Consider the following 17682-nt stretch of genomic DNA (forward strand, 5'->3'; position numbering starts at 1 on the left):
CATATCAAACTTTCACTGGTGCCAAGGGACATATGTACCAAGTTTCATTAAGATATCTTAATTTTTACTCAATTACAGCTTGCCGGACAGACTACTATAGCATATAAGTCCATATAGCTACCAACTGAACGATCGGAACCAAGTGTTTGTATGGAAAAATTTGTTATGATTTTTACCTTCACAATGATACAATCTCCGAAGAAATTGTTCAGATCGGATAACTATAATATATACTGCCACACAATCTTAACGATCTAAATACGTTTTAACTGAATAAATTAACAGCTATAACAAAGAAATGCATATATTATAATTAACAATAAAACAAAAATGTTATTAGGATTATTAAGCTATTACATAGCTTTTATCGCAGGCTTTGAAAGCGGGGACTGAATCAAGAAATTCCGTAACGGAAATGAACCTAACACGATCACAAAATATGCGCGAAATGTTTGCATACCTTTAGGCATATTTTCGCATATCTCAAGGGGAAGAAATCAATTGGAGAGCAGGGTGATTCAAAAATAATAATATTTAAGATAATTTTTTTTTTGATGGCAGATACAAATTCTATCAATAAAATATAATTTATTTACTATTCGGAGTCATAATATTAGTAACATTATTATTATTTTGGTAAATAGCTACCACATCGCGGCAGTCCCCAAGTACCACACGTATCTGTTTTTTTAAATATATGGCAACAGGTAGTTTATTAAGAGTAATAATTGATAAAATTTGAAAATTACCAAATATTTAAAGAGCAACAATGTCTCTTACTAAACTTAAAAAAATTTAAATTCAAAGAAAAACATTCTTTATATGAGCTAAATAAACCAGAATACACACCCTCACAGACAAATAGAGTCAGATAAAAGGGCAGACATTTTGTTCTTTGCTACAAGTACGTGCCAAACGTGCAGCACAAACACACATTCACACCAAAAACGGTAAAAAAAAACCACATGAAATTGTAGCATATTATATAAATATATATACATATATGTAGCTAGTATATAGATATGCAACAAAGTTAAAACTACATAAATATGCATACGCACGCATGTGCATTTGCTAGTGAGTATTAGCAGGTGTAAAATTTCGAAAGATTTCCAATGCCCAGCCGGTTGTAATACCTCAGGCGTTTAGCTAACTGTCTGCTGCCACACACCCGCACCGGCAACGGCAAAGCTGCAGGAGTGCTCGCAAAAAACAAATAAATATGGTTATTGTAACTAAACAAGCAGACAGTTATCTGCATGTGCGTGTGTGCGTGTGTGCGTTTATGTGTGTGTGTGTGTGGGAGTACTACTATCTATGCTTGTAGCTTAGAAAGCACAACTGCGCTTTTATCTTTTGCTTCGTGAGTGCGTATCAGTTGGATTTGCTGGCTTTTACTACAAGCATACTGTTGTTGTTATTGCTGTTGTTTCTGATGTTTCGTTTTCAACTCGAATCGTTTGCACTCATAACTGAAGCATATTGTGCTTTATATCCTTTGAGATCCCCACGCACACACAGTCCAAAACTGCGACATTGCACTGGCTGTGGCAGGTCTGTCTGTCTGCTAGTTGTTTTTGATTTTCTCTCTCTCTTTTTTTCGGTGCAGAAATACAGATATGTAGGAGCAGAGAAATAAAAAAACATAAAAGCAAATCGTACGTGAGCAGATTTTGTGTAGGATTTTGCAACAAATATGCACATGCACACATAAAAGAGACACACATACACACTAGATCATTTTAAAATGTACATTTCGTATTTTTGTTGTACTTTCGTTTTGCTTACTTCCATTTTAACCGTTGTAAGTGTTTCTGCTTTGCGAAACAATTCAAGGATTTTGCATAAATCCCGTGTTGAAGGCAACAGCGACAACGGAATTAGAAAGAAAGTTATGCGAGCGGCGTAGATGGACCAATACACATGTAAACGCACGCCCACACGCCCGCACACATCCAAACACTAACGCTCACGTAAGCATAAAATCCGTGTAAATATACCTGAACTCTCCTGTAGCAGAAAAAGGAATACAAAATGCAATGCGAGCAAAAATAACATGAAATAGAAATACAGTTACTCGGGAAAAATCATGTTTCCCAGCTTGGCAAGTGCACAGCGCAAGAAATAGAACACTTTTACAAGGACATGAAGCCAGCAGTTACAACGACAAGTAGCCAATTGCAGGTACAGAACTTTTCATGTAACGGCGAATATATCTTGCAGCAATGCCATGCAACATGATCTTGCAAGCAATGCGCGTTCATAATGTAGCCTGCTCGAAGAGAAGTAGGTTACTTGAAGTTTACCCGTTTTTTGTAAGGCAAGAAAAAACATTAACTTCGGCAGCACCGAAACTATTGTATAATACCCTTCGTGGATGTATTTTTTATAGTATAACATAAAAGTGTATCTTGATTTTAATCGAATCGATCATTTTGCAGCTATATGCTTTAGCGTTTCTATATGAGCAGTTTGTTTAAGAATTGTAGCGCTGTCTTGGATAATAATCTTCGCCAAATTTCATAAAGATAACTTGCAATATAACAAAGTTCGCCATAGAAGGGCTTGACTTTTATTAGTCGGTTTGTATGACAGCTATATGTTATAGTAAACCGAACTACAAAATTTCTTCAGAGATTACAATGCTGCCTTGAACAATAATCTATGCCTAATTTCATAAAGAGAGCTTGTCAAATAAGCAAGTTTTCAATACGGCGACTTGAATTTAATACATCAGCTTGTATGGCAGCTATAACGTATAGTAATCTAATATCGGCGGTTCGAACAAGTAAACAGCTTCTTAGGGAGAAAAGAATGTGTGTAAAATTTCAGATCGCATATGTGTATACATACGGACATGACTCAACTCGTCAAGCTGTTCATTTATAAATCTGCTTTAAAGGGTCTCCTACTGAGTGTTAGAAACAACGTGACAAACTTAATATGCCCTGTTATTTAGTAAGTAGTTAGTATCTAGTACCACATATAACTACTTCATAATTGTAAACAATTCGTAAAGTAATTATATTGAATTATTTCACAGATAGTCTTGAATAAGCCTAAAAATTTTGGTTCTCACAAGCTGTAGATCTCTCTATTCAAATGCTGGTTTAGTTTCTTTAAATAGGTGTCACTGTATCACTTCGCGAATACTGTCAATATAAGATTCAAGTTGTGTGACTAAAAGAAGTGTACAAAAAATGCGTTGACATGCTGTGGTTTACATACATGGACCTTTGGCTGCATCAAACATGAAATATTTTCGTTAGCATAAATTTTTTTAATGGATTCCTCCCAAAGGGATCGTTCAAGTCGCACTTCCACCTGAAGTCAAAACCGAGTTTCATTCTTATGTCTCTATATGATGAGTATAATGATGGAATACTTAAAAAATAACGTAACATAAACTCTCACTTATTAAAAGAATGGAACTTGAATTTTTTATTCAAAGTCTTCTCTACTATTATAAAGCACATAGCTTGAACTATTTTTCAGTTCATTTAGATTATCGAGGAGATGACCCCAGTTACAAAATGTTCAAAGAAAAAATCACTAAAAATGTTCAGATCATCAGTTCTACAAAGTGGTTCTCTAAGCAAATCTTATAAATGCAGAAATATTCGAAATCACATAAAATTGTTGAGCAACCCAACTAAAATATGTATATGCATATATTCTACACACGCACACCGCCCACTCCTTCAATACCCACTTGGAGCGAAGTGCTCTTGCTTGTTAAGCTGTCTGTCGCGCTTAGTTACAACGATTTTCGAAATTGAAAACAATTTGTTCGGGTTACACATGTGTTCCTGTCATGCTTCGCTTTGCACTTCTTCTTTTGCCCCGTTTCGTGCCATTGAGACAAACTGTGATACTCAGCATAACGAGTGTCGTGTTCTTTTTACAGCTTTTTTTTTGGTGTTAACATGAAACGTTTGATGATATTGTTTAACGCACGTTTGAATCATTCCAATGCAATGAATATTGATAAAAAAAAATAGATAGATATGTTTTAAAGTCTATTTTACAATCTACATGATACAATGATTGGCTCTTAGATATCAGTTTAAGTTTCGTCATGTCTTTCAAAATCAAGAAAGATTTGATAATGCTCTTGATAACTGCTAACAGTAATTGACTTGACTTGCCTACAGATCCATAAAAAAATTATGATCATGGGGACTCCTAGTCATCGCAGCTGGTTAAAATTCTAGCTCAGGGAATAGAAAGTGTCAACGAAACAGCAAATCATATGTTACATCTTTTAAGGGCATTTTTGTCACAATTATAGAACTATTTTTGAATTTTCATTTAATAAATCCGTACTGTAAATAGGAAGTCTGAACAATCGCAGGCTTATGGAAAGACCAGATCTGTGATATTTATGTGAAAGCACAAAAGCTCCCCTCGTGTGCATATGAAAGCACAAAAGCTGTTTACGTTCACTTTTAGCTCAGATTATGTGCTGTATGCGATTGAGATATACTAATTTTAATGCTATTTGAGCTCGAAATCTACATTTAAATACTAAAATCGTTTATTCTTTTCTTGCATGCATGATATAACTCCAGATCTAGCTCTCCCAATATTAGAAAGGGCATCCTTACTACATTATTGCTGGATTTCAAGTTATCATTCTAGTCTACTTTTGGAGGACTAAGCTAAGCAAACATTGCACAATAGCTTCTTTCAGTATTATTCAGTAAGGATAAATAACTTCCCTTACCCCTACCTTCGAAGCTGTCCCGAAGATTCACACGCTTTAATGAAACTAATTTTGGAGCATCTGAACTCTCACTTCTCAAGCCCAACATAGAATTTATCAGTTATTGTCATTAATCGATTTACTAAAAATATGAAACCATAGAAGGCATCCACAATTCAGTTTTAACTAACCTAACCTAAAATACCGTAATTTAACTAATCCCTTTGTCAAATTAAATTGGCACTCACTTTACTAAAATAATTTGCCGTAACGCTTCATAAATACTACATCTGTACATTATACTTGCAAGCATATTGTCGAATAAAATATAAGCTTTATGTATGAGATGTTTAATTATAGCAAAAATCAAGTTCGAAGTTTTAGTCAATGTTTCAAGCATGCTTTGCTGCCGAAAAACCGCAAGAACTGATAAGCATTTGAAATATGATAAGCGCTTATAATATACCTAAGCTCGATTATTAGGTCAACCACTTTTTTTTGTTTCAAGGCACAATATTGTGAGAGATAACTATTCTTGTCGGTATATTCGAGAGCGTTGCAGCATTTGATTTGTTTAAAATTATGATTTCTAGAAAATTGTATATCACGAGCTGATTGAAATATAAGAAGCACCCTAATGAGTTTGTAGATTTTCGCTCGAACATCATCTGCTCTTGAATTATTATAGGTTTCTAAATATTTATTAGTGAAATTTGCTTGCTGTGATTGTTTAAAAGTTGAAATGTCGCGCTAAAGAAAAATTTTAAAGCATTAATATGTTCGGCAGAAGGCTTTTCACATGTAAGTGCTGAAAATAAAGATTCTAAAATTTGAATTGAAACAGAAAGCAAAAAAAATTGATATTTACAGACTTTTCACTCTGGCTCTTATGCAGTTCAAATCTTGCACTGGCCTTGGCCGTCACCACTACAGCAGCAACAACGGCCAGCAGTGCCAACGCCACCGATTTAATGCATTTGTTGTTGGCACACATACTGGCAGAGGCGGATGCAGCAAGGAATTTTGTGATTGCACCACAGGAAATGCTGGAATTGTACCTGCAACTGCATGGCACGGACAAAGAAATCGCCACTGCAGCCGCCACACAGCACGATGCCGCAAGCAATGAAGTCACCAGCGCCAATGACAGCGGCATGCAGCAGTTCGAAGAGTTTTTCCACATCACAGGCAGTCCGATTCTGGTGAACAACACGCTATATGCCGATGTCTACAATGCACAAAGATTCACACGGAAATTGAAAAATCTGCAATTTGTGCTGCACGAGGAGAGTGACGAAGAGAGCGGGGCGCATAACAAAAGCTTGGACAACACCAGCATTGAAGATGGCGACAAAGGCCGCAAAATCGATAATAATGATGCGGCAGTGGCAAGAAACAGTCAAGCGTCTAACAGCAATAGCAAGCACAACAACAACAAGAGCGACAAAGACAGTGGATGCAGCAAACGCAACGAACTAATCAGTGTGGTGCGCATAAATTCACGCTGGGCGCACAACTTCCAAAAGCGTGACACACACAAGCGTCAATTCTACATGCCACAAACGCACACACACGCCTACCTAAACGCCATGCGCAAAGACGACATCTTCCTTTATGGTGAATTGCCGCAATTGAATGCCAGCGCCTTAGAGCTGTCCTTGCAGCGGCAGCAATTGAAAATGCTCATCGTATTACCACATGCAAAGAATGGTTTGCCACAACTGCTGCAGCGTCTAAGTGCCAATGTGACATTGCTCGATGACTTGTGTGGCCTGACAGGCGACACGCCGAACTTAGGCAACGCACAACAGCAACAGCAGACAGCAACTACAAGCGCAGCTGGTCGCCTACGCCGCCATTTGGAGTCGACTTTGGTACGCGTTTTCTTGCCACAATTCAAATTCTCACAACGCACTAATTTGGACGGCGCTTTCAAGCAGGTTAGTACAAAAACAACAATACAAACAGCACCAGCTCCTTGTAAATGCTTGTATTGCTTATATTGCACTGGGGCTATTGTGCAATCGCACGCATTTTGAGAGTTGCGTTTAATTTCAGCTACTAAATGCCACAGCAAATGTGGACCTGCATTGGCCCAGCGCCTGGCAGGTGACACAGGAGGCGCATTTTGCCGTGAGTGAGGATGGCATCGGTGAGCTGCAGGAATCGAGTAAGCAATGAATTTCAATTTAATTACCTGAAGCATTGATTGAACGCATGAATGAACCGTTTTATGTACGACACGAGCGTATTTGTAAGCTTAATTTGTGTACTCTCATTTGTAGTGGTGTTGTTCTGGAACGCCTTTTCGTCGTTGCGCTCTAAACCATTGATGTACTGTGTCGATCATCCGTTCTTCTTCATCATATACAATCGAAGGGGCATACAGTTGTTGGGACATTTGGCGCAACTGCATGAATGATGTAATAGTGCTGCAGTGTATTGTGAATTCAGTCAATATCTATATACATATTTATATTAACGTAATGTATGTATATTTACATATCCACGCAGTGCGTAGTAAATAAAACAAGAGAGGTGATCATACAAATAGCGCGTAAATAATAAGTTTCTGATTTTTTATGAAAAATAAAGTATTAGAAAAATCTTCAAAGTTTCTAATAAAAACAAGAAAAATCCTCAATTTCGGTTGCACCGATGCTTTAATACCCTTAACAAATATAAAAAGTTTTCCATACAAGAATTTAGGCTATAGTTTTTCGATCTGACCAACTGTTCGGAGATTGCATTATTGCCTTAAATATTAAACCATGCCAAATTTCATTAGGATATCTTGTTAAATAAACTTTTTTCCATACAAGGAATTGATTTTGATTATTCTGTTTGTATGGTAGCTATATGCTATAGTGGTTCGATATAAACAATTTGTTGGTATATTGTAGCATTGTCTTGAAAAGTAGTCCATGCCAAATTTCGTACAGATATCTCGTCAAATTAGAGAGTTTTCCATACAAGAACTTGAATTTTATCGATCAGTTTGTATGACAGCTATATGCTATAAATATGCTATAGTGGTCCGATCTGACCAACTGTTCGGAGATTACATTATTGCCTTTAACAATAACCCATGCCAAATTTCGTGAGGATATTTTGTCAAATAATGAATATTCACTTTGTGTGACAGCTATATGCTATAGTGATCCAATATCGGCAGTCCCTACAAAAGAACAACTTTTTAGGGAGAAATTGATGGGTGAAAATTTTCAGAACAGTAACAGACATGGCTAAATCGACTCAATTCGTAACGCTGATTTACATGTCTATATAATTGAAAAAAATATTATATTATTATCTTATATAATATTAAAAATTTATTGCAGCAATTGCCTCTTAGCAGTTGATTAAAACTTTCGGCTGTATTTTTGACTTGACAATAATTATTTTGGAAATAAAAATGTTGCAAAAAAGGTTTCGAACTTCCACAGAATCGTTAAAAAAATTTTAGTGTTATTTGGCTTTAGTTGATGATGAACTCACTCCTTTCCACAGACAACTAACAACAAAATATGACTATAAACATTCACTCTTTTCTCACAAGCACTAGTGAAATTACGCATCACAACATCTCTTATTATCTACAATTATGGAAAGCATTTATTTCATTAGAGCATCTCATAAAAGATAATTCCCAAACAATTCCATCAATCTAGGCTATACCGTCGCTAACACCGGCTCACCGCAATTCCACCACGTTGAGTAGTTTTTTTTCGCTAACTTATGTGACACCCATATATCGATAAATACCTGAACAGAAGCGACGAAACCAAAATTGCACGCGATTGGCTGTTACAGTATCAGGATCGTAAACACTATTTCATTTCTGGTCTTCATCTTTGATACGTGACGTCAGCATAAGCTGAGCGAAGCAATCACATAACAGTCAGTGAAGTGTTTTTAGAACGAAAGTATGCTATTCTAACCTAATCGCCTCGGTCTCTTTTATGGACTGTGTTCGTTCAAATATAAAGCTTTGAATTTTGTGATCACTCAAATCAAAGATTTTTATAGTAATTATAACTCCAATTACAATTTGAAAACCATTATTTATTACATTTATATTTACATTATATTTACAGAAAAGCATTTACACACGCCAGTAAGAGTGCACATTTACAATAAAATTACGTCAACTAAAATGATATGCTTCAAAAAAACGAGAAAAGCTCAAAAAACCGCAAATTCGATTTTCCGTTTACTGATGTAAGTGCATTGCTGGGGCTCACTGCAAAAACAAGCACACAAGACGAGCAAATAGCAGCTAAGCAGTAAAAATTCAGCATACCCAACAACAACAATGTCATTTTACTGTCATTCTACGTCAACAAGAAAATCTCAGCAGAAATCGCAGCTTGACAGCAATGGGCGACAGCCAATTCATTTCATACCTCTCACTCATACAAATATATTCATGCGTTTTCACAGTTCCCATAGATGTATATAAACTATATATATACATATATACTTGTGTAAGTATTTGCTAACCTCCCACATATTATTATATGTTTGCTTGTTGGGCTGTGTGTGTGGGTGTAGAAATATTTTGCTGTCATCATTGGACGTTTTTGAAAAGATTTCGTACGTCATAAATATGTGGCACGTTGACTTTTCTCGAGCTGCTTCGACACATACATGAGTATATGTATTGGTATTAAGGTACCAAGTAGGAAAAATATAATTATGGGTTTCCTACGCATGGAGAGTATGCCGGAAAATATTAGTTCTTTCAGATGACTGTTGGATTGCTATAAAAGTCGTTGTCATTTAAAAAGTTTTCTATATTTATCATACATTAAGCTCGAGACCATGTCCCTTGGTGGTGGTAGTACTCAGCTCTATCGGCTGCCGGTGTAAATCTATTCGTCCTGGTTATGTTCTGCAATAAGTATTAGACGCAGAAACTAATTAGTAGTGCTGAGATTTTTGCTGTAACATTATATCAACATATTCATAAAACTGATGAGAATTACAGGTTTTATGTAAACGAATGACAATAGAAGTAAATAAAATTAACTGAAGTTAAAGAAACAGTGCTTGAAAATCGTTGTGTGTAAAGACATAGCAGAATGTCTCTTATGTATCGATTCAAAACATTTTGGTTGATATTTTGTATATGAAGCGTATCAATGTTAGATTCGTACCAAAAGAGATGCTTGACAACGTAGTTGAGGTCCTTACATATATCAAACGCATTATTGCTGCTGATAAGACGTGGGCTTATGAATGTGTTGTCGAAACTGCCAATCTAGGAAAGGTGCTCTAAAAAAAAGCCGAAATTGAGAAACAAAAATTCACTGAAGATCATCCCGGCCGAGACTTATAACAATTGGTTTGTAAGGCTCAAAAGCATATTTCTAAGGCAAAAATAAATATTTGCATTAAAATAAGTTAAAATGTAGTTATTCTTTTGTTCGAAAATTTGTACCGAAAATATTTTCCAAAAGTATTTAAGCTTTTGAACAAACTTTTCGAGAAGAAGTAGAAAGGTTGAAGGAAGTATTTTCCCCTGTAAAAAAAAAACAATTTTTTTTATTTATGTAAATTAAATTTGGTTTTTAAAAACAACTAGGATACATCAAGTTTCAGTAAATGGATAAAGAAACCATATATATTTTTCTACAGGGAAGCTTAGCAAAACAGATAGTATTCGTTCTTTTCCCTTGCTCTCTTTCTGTTAGAACTGCATGTGGATTCTTCTATAGTGGTTATTGAGGGCGCGTAAGCATATGTGGCACGCTGGTATGGCAAATGTAATTTGCATTGTCATCAAAGCTTACAACAAAATACAAGCTCACGTAAGTAGCTTGTGAAAATCTGGGGAAAAATAATTTTACAAGTGAAAGAAAAATATGCGTTCACCAACCAAGCACCGGGATTCGCAATTGACCATATGGTGTTTGTCGTTTTGTAAATAAGTAGTTTACTAGCTACACATAGGTATAGAGGGGTACACAAATAAATTCTTATAGTTATAGCCTATATGGCACCATCACAGAATGAGTTTGTACTTTTGTTTCGAGTGGTTGTGAGTTCAACATGCAAAAAAAAAACAGAATTGTGGTATAAATATGTAAACAAATACATAGCTTAATTTGCGGTGAATATCTTGACTTTCATTTATTCTTTTTAATTTTTTTATTTTTAATCTATAAAAACACGTTTTGCTAACTTTAATTTATATAATCTACAAAAATATTTACTTTCTGTGTTTTTTCAACTTTGTGCAGGTATTACTTTCATCTAAATTTAATTTCAAAGTATATCACAGGGCGCTAAATGAAACAGACTACATTTCTGCTCGTAAAATTAACACTCGTTTTTTTTTTAATGTCATACAGTAAATATCGCAAGCAATAATGCATATTCAAAATTCTTTCATGGCGCATTCCACCGGTTATAAAATAAATTATTTACTAACGGTACATAATAAATACTTCACTAAGTCGCACGTTTTCGACAAATTCGCGCAAGCATTGCACGTGCTTTTCACTTAACATTGCGACTAATGAAAGCCGGAAGTCAATAAAAATGCTGCCAGAGCAGCGAAGCAGCAACAACAGAAGATAAAATACTATAATAGAAATAAAAATAAAATAAAGGTGAGAGAAAGAGGCATGGCGTTAAAGGAATGCACAACAAAGTTAAAACCAAATCACCAAAAGTTGAAATGGCTTCCTTTGTATATATATATATATTTTTTTTTTTTATATATCTGCATGCTGCTCTGCACTATCTCTCAACCAGTCGTCGACAGCTATTGACTGCCGAACTAAACTTAGTGCCTTTGAGTGGAAAAATAATCGCCTTTCACTTCACACAAATCTTTAGCAACTGCACAAGTGCTTGCAAACACACTCACGCACACATACTATGTGGAGGCAAAGGCAAAGCCAAATTGATTTTCTTTAACCTTCACCTTCATCACGAAATTCAGTTTGGTTCATTCAATCTTAGCCTTTAAGCGAGCTGAAGTGGCTCTGGGTAAGTGTCGTGGCAGCAACGAATCGGTAAAGCATTTAAGTGGCGAAATTGTTGAAGTGACAGAGCGAGCACCTTGAATGCTAAAGTGAACAGTCGACACTTGTCGAATTTTTACTGTAATCTGTATATACACGTATGTATGTATGCGCAAGTGCACTTCAGACTAGTAACTCTTCTCTTTGCTTCCCTTCTCTTCACCTGCTCACAACCATGCCCATTTTTATCTTGCATTCGTTTTGCCACCTTCTTCAGCTAAGCTTTAAACTATCTGGTTTGTGCTTATGCTAAATACTATTACACTAATGCGCACTCTTTTGATAATGATCACCACACATAAACCTCGCATAGACACAGAATCTACTTGCACTTAAGTCGCCCAAGCGTCGTCAGTATAGTGAGGTTAAGTACGAATAGCGCATGCAACGGTTGAAGTGAATGTGGGTTTGTACGCTTATTGGTTGTTATAGACATCATTAGGATGCGCTTAATGATGTACTTCCTTTGATGGCAATGACAACAGCAGCAATAACAACAAAAATAGCAAAGCGACTAGTAGCAACAGCAATAATAATCGTATTCGCGTAAGTCTACGCTTAAGTTGGGCTATTAATACTAGGATACGACGGAAGTGCGAAAATGTACGCACCAACAACACAACATAGCGGAAGTAATGGAAAGCGGGTTAAGATTATAGCGCTGATTTCCAGTTTCCACTTTGCAAATCCTTTGGATGCTAATGCGTTGTTAAGCAAAAGTACTTAAGGGTTGAATACAAACATTTGTGCGGAAACTGAACCTTTGCAAAGTTGAAAATGTGAAATTTTTTTTGATTAGCATTATTGAATGTGTCGCCTAAGTGGAAAATGTTTCTGGTAGAAAGCTTCTTGACTGAATAAGTGATCATTTAGTAGAAAAAACTGAGTCAACATTCAACTAAATCGAGAACCATTTATACTATTTGCTTAATGTTATATTATATTAATTGGCATAGTTTGTTATATCCAAAGAAGCTATTAGATACATATTGGTCTAAAATTATATTCTTGCGTTTTTTTTTTTTTTAATTGAACGATTATTTAATAAAACAAGAAAAAACATTAACTTTGGCTGCACTGAAGCTATAATACCCTTCACATGTGCATCTTTTATAGCATAAAGAAGTATAAAAAAATCTTTATATTGATTCCGATCGTTCAGTTTATATGACAGCTATATGTTTTAGTGGTCCGATCTGAACAATTTCCTCTGTTATTGTATTACTGCTTTAGACAATAATCCATGCGAAATTTCATGAAGATACCTGGTTAAATGAAAAAGCTTTCCATACAAGCACTTGATTCCGATCGTTCAATTTGTATGGCAGCTATGTGCTATAGTGATCCGATAGCGGCTGTTCCGGCAACTGAGCAGCTATTTGGTAAGAAAGGACGTGCGCAAAATTTCAAACCAATATCTCAAAAACTGAGAGAATAGTTGGCGTATATACAGACAGATGGTCGGACATGACTAAATCGACTAAATCGAAATATAAATGTACGGTTTTCGAAGTTTCCTTTTGAGTGTTACAAACTTCGTGACAAACTTAGTATACCCTATTCAGGGTATAAATATGGAACAACATGGCTGGAACAATAGTATTATTCAAAGTATTTTCTATCTAAGACAACAACATTTTCCCATCTTTCTGTTAATTTGTGACTTCCTCATCTTCAAACTTTTTTGGCCTTCTAGGACGTTCTCCGACTTCCACGCCTAAATAACCTCTTTGAAATCACTTTTGGCACGTTAGCTCTGCTGAAGTATGCTCACTACAAACTTTCACCAAAATACGATGACTAGGGGTAAGATTTTCTTTATGTTAAAGTAATATTACAAACTTCGAGATATATTGTAAAATAAAAAAATGTCCATAGGGATAAGGACTTATTTTTGTTCGATCAGCTTGTATAGCAGCTATACTACTTGTATAGAGGTCGAATATTGGCGGTTCCAACAATTAAGCCACTTCTCGGGGAGATAAAGACGGGTGAAAATTTTTAGATCGATATCTGAAAAGTTGGGGGACTACGTTCGCCTATATATAGACAGACACACAGACGGACATGGCGATATCGCTTCAACTCGTCACTTACATATTAAATTTAACATGGAAATTATTTCATTGTCTTCACACTTCAAACGTCAGTTTTTATACGTCAATTAAAAGAAATATACATTGGCACAGAAAACATCTAACCTCTTAACTAAATTACATTTTCTACTAAAATATCACGAATATGAATTTATATTGTAAAATAAAATCAATTATGACAAAACTACAACTTTAGCAAATTGAAAGCTTTCACTTAAAAATTGCTTCAAGCGGTCAGCTGTTGAGCTAAACTTCGTAGCTGCAACACCAGGACTCCTCCAGCTCAAGTCAATGCAAAGTGTAGCTTAAATTTTTTCAACATTACCAACAAGCAAATTATAGATGTACGCTGAATTTTGCGCGAAATAACAGCGGATAGACGACACGGTCGAGGAGATTGGCAGCGAAGGAGGCGAACTATAACCGCTAGTCGGTGCAGTTCACTGAATTGCTAAAATTTATGTACTGGAAATAAGCAGATGTCCATCTGCATCGGCAATGGCATCAACAACTATTAGCCAACAGCGCGCGAATACGAAAGACAGCAGCAGCAACAACAAAAATAACAGCAACAGTGGTCAGAAACCAGTATGCAAAGTACAATAGTGAAAAATATAACAAAAACAACAACAACTATACCGAAAACTCCCAATCACCACAATGCTAAGGGCATTCTGGGAAAGAAGTGAACAAAACCCGTTAGTTGGAAGCAACATTAAGAAAAACAAACATACAAATAGCTGGAAAAATCAACTAACACAAGCTCAGCAAAGAGCATACACAAACAAACACACAAGCATTCGTAAATTTACAATGCTGCAGTTGTTGGTACTGTTGTTACGCGTATAAGCCAAAGCTGCATGTAACTGTATTCACCTGGCAGCAGACAATATTTCAGTATATTCTACGGTATACGGCAAAACGTTGTTCATGGCGGATTGAGCAATGTGAATGGCGAGATTAAGTTGCAACAGCATATGGAAATGGCTGGTGAGAAAAAATAAGAATTTATGCATTTGCTGAATTGAACGCATTAAAAGTATTTGTAACTGAAAGAAAAATAATGCTGCAGATATTTTAAATAGCGATGGGCTAAAAAAAAATTTTAACACACTCGCATACAAATAAAAGATAAGAAAAAAAGAGCTCTTCACAATATAAGTTTGGGAATCGGCAAAAGATGAGATAGCAAAGTAAGTGAAGCAAAGTTCGGAATAATCTATTATGGAGCCATAATGCTAGTAGTAAGTTCTTCAATACAGGAGCGTATTCGTAAAGCCAAAGGTTACCACAAAGTTAAAGAATATATAATAAATAATATAAATATAATAATATCTTTTTTAAAAATAATGATATTTTACAGGGAGACACGCAACCATTAAAATGTTTAAAAATCTAGTCACTTCAAAATTTGATCGAACTGTGCGCCTGAAAAAGTATTTTTTGCGAGGAGCTCTGCTTTTATGGTAAACATGCTCTAACCAAGCAATCGTGCCAAAATTGATTTGCACGATTTAAAAATTGGTGATTTTAGCGTGAAAGGCTAAGAACGTGAACGCCAAAAATGTTTGAAGGTAATGAACTGGAAGAAGAACTCGATGAAAATTGTTACCAAACACAAGAAGAGCTCGCAGATGCACTGGAAGTTACACAAGTAGTCATTTGAAAATGTTGAAAAGCAGCCGGAAACATTCAAAAGTAAGGAAATCGGGTGCCATTTGAATTGAAAACGAAAACGCACCGCATAAATATACATAGGCATAACCGCAATACTATTACAGGCAATAACTTGACAAGTTACGTTTGTAGGTAAAAATTTAGCTGTTTGCTTTAAATTGAGAATGACTTTTATTTTGTGCTTAAAATATATTTAACTTGAACTTTTAATTGTCAATTACGAAAAAACGGACGTTAAGTACCGATTATTCATGGAGTTCTTAAGAAAAAGTTTAAAAAAAAATTACTTAACTGTTTCCAAAAAGGTCTGGAATTTCGAAATTTTGTTCCTGCGACAAAAATGAGTTTTGAAGTTTTTTTGATTTTGGAAAAAATTACATAATCTTCCGAATATTGCTGCTAATGCCAACTTTGATCGAGATATAACTTCATAAATATTTTATATATACAAATCAGAGCTTTCAGCAGCATATTTTTACGAACAACTGATGATATTTCCTTTATTCTTGCAAAATTTGCTCCTTTCTCGATACAACCCTCCTTGAAAAATGGAAGTGTTTGCAAAACTGATAACCCTAAAATACATCTACGCTTCCACTGTTTCGTTTTTTTAGGAATTCTGCAAAGGAAGGAAATAACGGAATTTTTGTTTATGCCTTGAATTGAGTTCTTCTGCTTGGCAGGGCAGCGCTTTAGCCCATAGCGGTTATTGTGGTCACAGCAATGGCGGGCGGCCATCAAAGTAACGCGATGGCTTGATTTTTTATTATTATATTTTTTGGCGCGCTTACTTTTAAACTGATTTTTGTTCGTTTTGCAACTGCCGTTGCCATTGTAATTAATATTCTCAAGCAGCGCAATAAATTTTAAGCCACTGATTAATCCTGGCGCACAAACGCACCGCCAGGAGCGTAATTCAGTCGGCACCTTCATTTATAAATACTATATGCTGCTATATATGTATGTGTTTACCACACCTACACTCTTCAACAACAACATATATAACTGTAAAAGTATGTAAATACAATAACAAAAGGGGGATCAGCTTTCACGCGCTTTACTACCGTTGCGGCAGTTGCCATGGCATTATTGTTGTTGGTTGCTTTAATTACTCGCGCAACCGAAAAGAACCGGGAATTTCTTGGAAAATGTAGAATTCTCACTGAAACTAAAATTTCACGTTTGTTTTCCACTGCAGCTGTTTCAGCAATGTGTTATGCCGAGACCACGCACAAGCTCTTATTGTTGTTGCAAATGGTTTCGCTTGTTTATTATCAATGCCACTGCTGCCCCACGCGCCATGCTAAATATGCAGCATTCACAAAGTCCAAATCTTAATCGGTGCAAACGTGTGGTTTTCCAGTGTTTTTGTACGACCAACGGTTGTGCACAGAACATACATACATACATAAATACACACACATATAGGTATGTGTTCCAGCGCTACTCACTTTATTGTTGCATAGCAATAAATTTCAGCGACTGGCTTTACGTAACAAATGAGTCTGCTGCATGTTTTTGCCAGTGGCAGTAGTGTAGTGTTGTTATTGCTGCTTGTTTGCATGTATGTATGTACTACATTTCATTTGTTTGCACTATCTGCACTTGCTTGCCACTGCCATTCCACAGCGCAGATTCCATAGATAAAACAATAGCTGGAGATACTCGTATTTTCGCGTGAAAGCAACCAAAATACCAGGTGGATGCGAAAGGATTCAGCGGTGTTTTTTAATGCTCGAAGCGTTGGTTAAGGCAGCGCATCCGTAATAAAACAGGCGGGTAAGTGAAAACGTACTACATAAATCATGTCATGAAATGTACCAGCTCTTCGGTTTCGTTAGCAAGTGAAATGGAAATGGTAAGGGATTTTCGGAAAGAAGTGAAATTCAGCGCAATTTGCGAAGCTTATCTCATCTTCAAATATCATTCATCTTATCGCAAAAGTTCGATTTATTTAAGTTTGTATAATTTTGCAAAGGTTTTCCCACAGAAGATGGATTTTATATTTAAGACTTCGTTAATTTTTGGCATTGCCTGGTGAAAGATAGGAAATGTACACAAAAAGTAGCCCATTCAAATTTATTAGAAATTTTATCTTATTATTTCATTATTAATATATAAGTAAAAATTTTTTTTGTTTTGTAATTCCAAAAATTTTGCTTAAAAATAA

The 17682-nt window shown here is 35.7% G+C and overlaps 1 protein-coding gene across 1 annotated transcript; it reads left to right on the top strand.

Moving 5' to 3' along the window:
* The first annotated feature begins 5287 nt into the window (after positions 1-5287).
* Positions 5288-7185, top strand: LOC106627798 (serpin B4). The gene is made up of 4 exons (XM_036369896.2): positions 5288-5506; positions 5576-6645; positions 6764-6875; positions 6991-7185. The coding sequence occupies exons 1-4, from the start codon at positions 5482-5484 to the stop codon at positions 7125-7127; spliced, it is 1344 nt and encodes a 447-aa protein (XP_036225789.2). The 5' UTR covers positions 5288-5481; the 3' UTR covers positions 7128-7185.
* The last annotated feature ends 10497 nt before the right edge of the window (positions 7186-17682 follow it).

The sequence above is a fragment of the Bactrocera oleae genome, chromosome 4 (assembly GCF_042242935.1).
Source record: "Bactrocera oleae isolate idBacOlea1 chromosome 4, idBacOlea1, whole genome shotgun sequence".
Classification (NCBI taxonomy): Eukaryota; Metazoa; Arthropoda; class Insecta; order Diptera; family Tephritidae; genus Bactrocera; species Bactrocera oleae.